Genomic DNA, 8,378 nt, shown 5'->3' with positions numbered 1-8,378 from the left:
CTACTAGAAGGATATTTTCATATAAATCGACAGAGTCTCATTCGAATTACACAATCCAAGAGTAATTCGAATCAGTCAAATTTGAATTACAAATGATCCACATAAGTCGAATTTGACCAATTTGAATTATGCATGCATAGAGTTCTCTACTAAATCGAATCAGATCGATTCGATTTATATATGCAAGAAAGTCCCTAGTAAAGTAGTAATTCAAAAAAATTTGTTTTGATTTACACTTATAGCTGTCGTTATATATTTCGAATTTGGTTGATTCGAATTACCAAGAACATGTAATTCGAACTAGGTAAATTCAAATTACTTAGGCTCCAACATATATAAATATGATGTGAACGTGAATTCTTCCCATGAGAGTGAAGCACAACGGCTATTGAGAAGATTTTTTTAGTGTTGGTTCATTATAGAGGGTCGATTAAGAAAAAAATATGCTCTAGTATTAAGTTTACTGACAAGAATCTCCTCAATGTTTTTCTGAAACCTACAATGAGTTTCGCTGAGTTCCTGAATTTTATAATCCAAAAATTGGGATTGCAAGGAGTGAAACGGATTGAGAAATTATTCTATCGCATTCCGATTTCAGTCCCGGCCATTTGCAGGCGCATACTCTGCTGCCGTCGCATGCTCGTGATACATCAGTGAGGCTGCATAAAGAACGTATCGGATTGTCTCTCATCTCGGAACATATTTATATAACATTATCAACTAATGCATATCTTAATCCAAAGAATACAACTTATACGCAACCAAATAATGTTACGCGTTCAAATACATCATATAAGCATCAAGCTGGGTGTAATAAAAAATAGTATAACATAAATTAACAAAAAAATTTACTTTAACGACTAAGTTTAATGTTAACACAAAAAATTGACTCTAAATAAGTTGCAACCACCCCCTATCTTTACTACTCATACTCTTCTACTTATTTGTTATTACTCTCCAAATTAAAAATTGCTCTGTCGAATCTCTAGAAACTAATAAATCACTAATACAACAACTCTATCTAACTTAACAATTCTAAATAATGACTAGCATTATAATAAACAAAAAAAATAACACATGAAATATTTTCAAAAAAATTTGCGCACTAACCTCTTCATTGATGACACCTACTATATGAGCCACTCCATCCAGACGATAAAGTCAGTCCGGATTATTCTCCATCTGCGAAATATTCGAATGTTGAACACTTCCTTGTAGTTTTAGAATGGTATTTTCTCTGGAATTTGGTGGGGCAGGAGTTTGAAATTGTAGTTCGAATGAGCTAGACTCGAACTATATTTATAGGACATGCATTGGTAATTCGAATGAGACCAATTCGAATTACCTTGGACTGCTCCTTGGTGGTAATTTGAATCTGCCCACTTCGAATTAGTAAACTATGGGCAAATCGAAGCACCTTATTTTGAATTATCATGTGCTCAAAACTGGGTGTAATTTGAATTGGTGCAATTTGAATTAGTTAGGTATTTACGTGCATGCATAGTTCGATTCAATCTCATTCGATTTAATGCTAAATTTCGTCCATGCATGATTCGAATTGTGCCCATTCGATTTACAGTTTCTCTAGTAATTTGAATTGCACTGCTTCAAATTATTATTGGATTTTATAATTCTAATGGATCTCATTTGATTTAGATGAAAATGTCTACTTGAAAAATCCATGTAACATTTTTCATTTCGAGTGAATTGCATAATTTTGACTTTATTTTGGTTTAAATATGCATTTTACCCTAAAAAATAATTTGTGCTTTTTCACTTATTTCCTTTCTATTTATCTCCTTCCATCCAAACGAATAGTACAATGTTCTTTTGACTGATTTTCTTAAAAGTTGATAGGTGACCTGCAATCTTGAAAACAAAGATGCTGTCAAACTGTCACTTAGGCTATATTTATTTACATATGTGAAATACTGGAATAAAGATATAGAGATATAAAATTATATTTAGCAGATGAGATAAAAATAAAAGTATTATATCCAAAGATTAGGGTTGAAAGTGAGCCGAGTTGAGTCGAGTTAGACTAAAACTTAAGCTTGGCTCACAAAAATTGAACTTGCCTCACCGCATGACTCATCAACAATCGAATCTATTTTTTAAGTTCAAATTCGACTAATCGAAAGCTCACGAACTGACTCAAATAACAAGAACATAATATATAATTCTATATCAATAAATTATAACTTCTATGTTTTAAAATATTAAAAAAATTAATTTTATTCCAGATTCATGCTCGACTCATCAATTCACAAGTTCAGCTTATTGAACTATTAACGAATCGAGTTCGAATTAGTCCATGCGTTGACTTGACTCACTTCCAACCCTACGAAAACAATTAAATTAAAGTAGTATATTTCTTAACAAAAAAAATATAAAAATATTAATAAAAAATACAACTTATTTTTTATTATTTTTATTAATTTTTCTTACAATTAAATTAATATATTTTATATCTCTATCTTTCATATTTTATTTTATCCGGTAAGAAACGCAGCCTTAACAAAGTTACTTAGATGGCCAACTTCATAATACTTCCAAGGTTCTCTGAGTGATTCAAAAGCACTTGGCAGATATTCTATGCGATATTGATTTCTTTTAACTCATTCCTCCCGTCCCATCATTTCCTAATAATAACGTAACAACATACAGCTTGAGTATTCTGTATTCATTGTGAATTTGTGATGAACTAATCGTTAACTGATAAGGCATTTTGTCGCATTACGGGGCCCTTTCATGCCAACCTCATATATGCCAATCCCAATCCAGCAGCCCATGCAATAATGATTTTGTGATTAAAGATAAAATTAAATTAAATATTAGTGATACTTTTAAAATTTTCATGACTTTTTCTAAATATTTTCCATTACAAGAATTACATTCACAATTTTATTTTGTACATTACTTTTCTATTTTTCTTTTTGCACTCTTCGTCAACTATTCATTCATTTTTAGATAATGAAAACAATTATCTATTAAAAAAAATTAATTATTCCAATATAATAGATTTGATTATTTTCAATACCAGTTATATATACACACCCACCCATCCATACACACATATAAATAATAAGTAATTATTAATATGGTGACTAATTCTTTGTTTAGAGAATACTTTTTATGGTGATAATTAATAAAATTACGTTTATAGTCATTTAAATGTAGAGGATTATAATTGAACCATTAGTGAAGACTCTAATAATCATCAACAGTTAAGGAAAAACAGTTAATGTTGGAAATAAAGAGTATGATCACAATTTAATCAATCATGTGTTAAATAATTTGTTATTGTTATTATATTAAAATGTTAATATAATAAAGTCCTTGATTAAATTTAGAGATTTATCATTGTGATAGTGATCATAATATTGAGAGATAAATCTTTTATAATTTAATTTAAATTGTTCTTAGTCATAGGATTATTAAAAAGGACATTAATAATCCGTAAAGATCAATATATATATAATGGTCTTCATTGGATGAAGAGTAATAGATCTCATTTATTAAATTATATATATAGATGGTGCATATAAGGATATGACCATTGAACTGGTTCACTCTGAGAATTTCTAATGGTTATAATTACCGCATATTTGTCAATAGGATATTCTCAAGATGAACATAGTAATAGAGTTTCCTTTGACCTGCGACTATCATAGTAATTAACAACGTATTTATTATACTTTGATTCCGGACACCTAATACCCTAGGGTGCTAGTTGAATGGATATTGGGTATGATTTAAATACTTGTACAATTAATGATCAGTCAATAAGAAATCCGTCAACTCTCGATAAAGAGTTTGAACTCTATGATTATAATGAATGAGATGAATAAAACCTTGGTCAAGGGGATTGAATAAATGAAGAAATGAGTTTCTTAAGTCATTCACAGTTCATTATAATAATGGTAACAAGTTAGAGTTTGACAATTAAACCATACTTTAAGGGTTAACCAAGAGCTGGAAAGATGGAAGGAATTATACTTTGTTCTTCTGATGTTCTTAGTAAAAATATATTACTTCATACTATCGGGTCGTTGAGGAGTGTTGCTAGACGCCAACCTTGATTAGTGAATTTAGTACGACTAATTTACTACCTGCTTAGTATTGAACCTATGGGGTCACACACTAACGAGTGTTCTAACCTTTGCTATAGAATTATTTAATTATTATTTTGATTTGATCAAATAAATAATTATATTAATTCAAATGGAATATTATTATATTCTTTGCTAGCACCAAGAATATAATAATAGTATGATAATTAAGAACATTAAATAAAATTTGAGAATAATTAGCTATTCTATTTTTGAATTTGGATGAGATCCTAACTGATTCTATTTTCAAAATGAGTTATGATATGATTCATAAAATTTGAATGATTCAGATTTGGAATTTCAAGATATGATTTAAATTTGAATTGAGAATCAAATTTAAAATCAGTAACAAATCTCATACTATATATATGTACGTCAAGAGTACATGAAAGTCACGAGAGAATAAAACAGAAGAGTTTTATTCTTTTACCTCTATACACATAAATTGTATGTGAGCCTAATTCTTAGAAAAGAATTTTATGGCGTGCAAAGAATTGTAAGAGGTTTTTCAATTTAGATCAGATGTCCATTAGTCAAGGAGTTGACAGCAAATATTGATTTCGGTGTGGATACCTCGTACAATCGAAGAATAAAGTTTTAACTAAAGCGTCCAAAGGTATTTAGATCCGATATATATATATTATTTATCATTGGAATAAAGTTTAAACACAAAAATAGATCTTTAGGATTACCTTCTTTTCTTCCACTGCGTGTTATGAACACATGGTATCAAGTAGATTTGTGAGGCTTTTCTTGCATAAAAAGTTATAGTCTCTGCATGGCTTCATGCATCATTTTCTATTTCTCTCATATGTTACAATCATTTCTGAATTCATTCATGAGCAAAGAAGTATAATGAAAAGCAAGAAAAATAGAGAAAATCACTAAAAGGGAGTAGTTTCAGATTGAAATTCATAACATCATCATAAACAACCTAAGGTTTAATTCTATGTAACCCAATAGGCTAAATTTGCACTTGAATTGGACCACCAGAGCAACTAACAACTAAAATGCCGAACCACAAACACTAAGATCGTAATAGCAATAACTTAAGATACTACTATAATAAGATAGCAATCAACGCGAACAAACAGAACAGCAGACACGTGTCCTCATGAGCTTGCTTTGCATTATTATTGTTCCGATGATGTGGCTTTTGCAACCCCCATCTCCATAGTGTCTGCTGCTTCTTCTGTTGCTGCCTTTGTTTCCTCATTGCTAACACCTTTGTTGCCTCGGTACATGAAATACAATATTAGTTGCGCTGTCCCCAATGCTGATCCTATTCCATTTGGTACCTATATATGTTTCATCCAACCATACAGTTATTCATCATAATTGTTGAATTTTTCAAATGCTCAAGTTAGTGAAGATGTATGTGCTTACTGCAAGGTAGGGGTCATGGCCTATAAGGCCATAAATGAACCAGGAAGTACCACAGATGAACACAAAGAGGGAAAGGTAGAACGGCATGAACTCCACGCTCTTAGTTTTGATCACCAGTTTCTGCATTCATTTAATTTAACATAAATAAATAAATCATATTATCAGGTCCACAAAACATAACATACGGTCCATAATTATTATCACAAAGGAAAAACAAATACAAGACGACAAGGTTTCTTTAATTTGACACTGCTACAACCGTTTCATGAAAGCATTAGATAAGAACATACAGAAGTAGAAAAATGCATTTATGAGTGTTAAATATTACTTTTATTTAGAAAGTAAAACTATATCCTGTATGAAGCAGTAATAAAAACTTTATAAGTTGCTAAATAAGTAAATTAAATACTATAATAATGTTCCAGCACTTAGTGCACTAGAAAAGTTTTGTTTTATTCAAAAAGAAATATCATAATTATTTTTAAATTATTAATTATATATATTTAAAAGGAGATAAACATATCATATGATATGACACAACTTCATTCATAATAATGGCATTGGATCTTTCTTGATGAAGGGACGCATTACCAGAAGAGGAAAAGGAAAAAAGGAGGGTGAGCAAAAAGGACAAGCTACCCAACCGAGTCTATCCCAATTCACATGATAGGGATATTTGTGGGGGCACCAAACAATCATCATTTTACTAACAACATGCAAATTGCAAAGATCTAGTACGTTACTTTCTTGATCATGATAACTAATATTCCTTTTTAATTTTCCTCCTCAAAATATAGACTCCAGTGAAATATTTAGTTATTAGTGGCCGACAATTTCAAAGTAATACATTTTTTTACAGTATCTTTCGATCCAGCAATAATAATTAATTCGTTGCAAATTTTATTACTAATTAATAAAGTACTGTATAAGATAAGATTCAAATTCTTTAACAATTTAACTTTTACTTAGAATGACAAATAAACTAATCATTGGACCACTTCAATTTGGTTTGTTGTATGAATAATAAAGAGAAGATGGAAAAAAGAGCTTACCATAATAGAGAGGGGAGAGCCATACATAATAATGGAGAAGACGGCGGCAACCATACCGCAGAAGACCATTCTGATATTGCCGTGAAGGGCAATAAGGGAAATAACAACAACGATGGCGAAAACTGCTATTACAAATGAGAAGAGCCCAAGGGTTTTGTTCCTCTCCTTCGGCGGTGCATACGTTATGAAGATTATTACATATACGATTTCTATCAATGCTCCTGTGCCGTTTATTATCACTACAAGTATGTTGTTTGGAGACACAAATGGCAATCCATACCTGTTTATACATTTATTTTTTCTCATGATCAGAACCATCAATTTATTTGGATATTTTAGATCATTATTTATATGTTATAATTAAAAATATTTTTTAAATTTAATTTTAATATACTAAAATATTTTATATTATTATCTAATTAAACTTATGTATTTAAATTTTTTTTACTATTAATACAAATTTGATTGTGCTTAAAAATCTTTTACACTAATTGACAGTACAAAAAGATTAAAAATAATATAAAGTGAATTAGATAAAACGACAAGTGGTTTATATATACTTTAACTAAAAAGTTTTGTGTTCAAATAATTAAAATAACGTTTTCCTATAAATTATGTATAATAAAAGATATATTTCAAATAAAATTTGGATAACATAATATACTGAAAAAGATGTATCCATGTAAAGAATATAGGAAATATATTTCTATGCCAACATTTGGATATTGAAAGGGAAGACTCATTACTTATTCTTATTATTATTATTATTATTTGAATTTTGAACAATATAGAAGAGAGACAAAGTAACTAGAGAGAGAAATTAGATAAATAAATTTATCCGATCTGTAAATAACGTCGCAAAGTTTTAGTTTCTTGATCAATGTACGTAGTGATAGTAAAGTATGCACAAAAATAAATCTACATGAATTGAAGGTTTTCAAACTCAAAACAACAAACCACCGCCAAAAAAAATAGAAAAAGAAAACGAAAACGGAAGAACAAAAAAAATTCTGTGCACAAAAGAGTTTCATATTAAGAAGAAGAGAATAGAGGAGTGTAAGAAATAACTAAATTAATTTAATTACCAAGTGGAAAGAAGACAGTTGAGCAGTGTCATAGGGTAAGGAACTCCAGAGAATTGTTCTGTGGATTTGTTTTTAATAATCCTCTTGAATGTAATACTGCAAATTAAACACAAATTAAAATAAGAAATGAAAGAATAAAAAGGCTTTAATCCAATACGAAACGAAGAAGGAGGAATATAATTAATTACGTTGGAGCCAAGAATAGGAAGAGTCCAGAAGCATTTCCTGTAACGATGAACAAGATTGATGAGATCAGATAGAGAAGGCACAAATTGAAGAAAGAAAAGAAGATCGAGCGAGGGAGGTTGTGAGTCACGCACCTATTACACCGAAGAAGAAATGCGCAGCATTCACCATGATGAAGGAGTTGTTTGTTGAATCCCTTCTTGAATTGAATTGAATTGAAGTTGAAGTGTGTTTACGAAGGAAGGAATGAAGTAACAAAAAAAGTGCCGAATGAAAGTTGGTTACCACTACGGTACTACTTAAAGTAACTGACTGGCTACAATGCAGATCGAGGAGTGCAATAGTAGTGGTGCCAAATGATTGTTTACATAAATAGTAATCGGATAATTAATTCTATTTTTTTCAGAGGATTTCATGCTCTTAACAATTCAAATCTTTTAAACGTGATTCTTTGTTTCGTCATACTGGTCAAAAGATTTATTTATTTAAAAGAAAAAAATTATTTAAAAAATAAAAAAAATAAATGAGAAAGTAAATTTTATTATTGTCTTAATTTA

General features: G+C 29.9%; 1 protein-coding gene across 1 annotated transcript; it reads right to left on the bottom strand.

Moving 5' to 3' along the window:
- Positions 1-5,031: 5,031 nt before the first annotated feature.
- LOC107495109 (bidirectional sugar transporter SWEET1) lies at positions 5,032-8,268 on the bottom strand. Its single transcript, XM_016116196.3, has 6 exons — positions 7,956-8,268; positions 7,824-7,860; positions 7,636-7,731; positions 6,551-6,830; positions 5,499-5,618; positions 5,032-5,410 (listed from the first exon to the last, which is right to left on the bottom strand). The coding sequence occupies exons 1-6, from the start codon at positions 7,990-7,992 to the stop codon at positions 5,246-5,248; spliced, it is 735 nt and encodes a 244-aa protein (XP_015971682.3). The 5' UTR covers positions 7,993-8,268; the 3' UTR covers positions 5,032-5,245.
- Positions 8,269-8,378: the final 110 nt, after the last annotated feature.

The sequence above is a fragment of the Arachis duranensis genome, chromosome 6, assembly GCF_000817695.3.
Source record: "Arachis duranensis cultivar V14167 chromosome 6, aradu.V14167.gnm2.J7QH, whole genome shotgun sequence".
NCBI classification, from domain to species: domain Eukaryota; kingdom Viridiplantae; phylum Streptophyta; class Magnoliopsida; order Fabales; family Fabaceae; genus Arachis; species Arachis duranensis.
Note: the sequence above shows the minus strand (reverse complement) of the source record. Positions and strands in the feature narration are given on the sequence as shown.

Excerpts from the sequence above, each read along its gene's own strand:
- LOC107495109 (XM_016116196.3), bottom strand. The coding sequence starts at position 7,992 with ATGGTGAATGCTGCGCATTTCTTCTTCGGTGTAATAG. Across the intron at positions 7,732-7,823 it reads TTCCTATTCTTGGCTCCAAC|TATTACATTCAAGAGGATTA; the intron begins GTAATTAATTAT and ends TTTAATTTGCAG. Across the intron at positions 6,831-7,635 it reads AACTGTCTTCTTTCCACTTG|GTATGGATTGCCATTTGTGT; the intron begins GTAATTAAATTA and ends ATGTATAAACAG.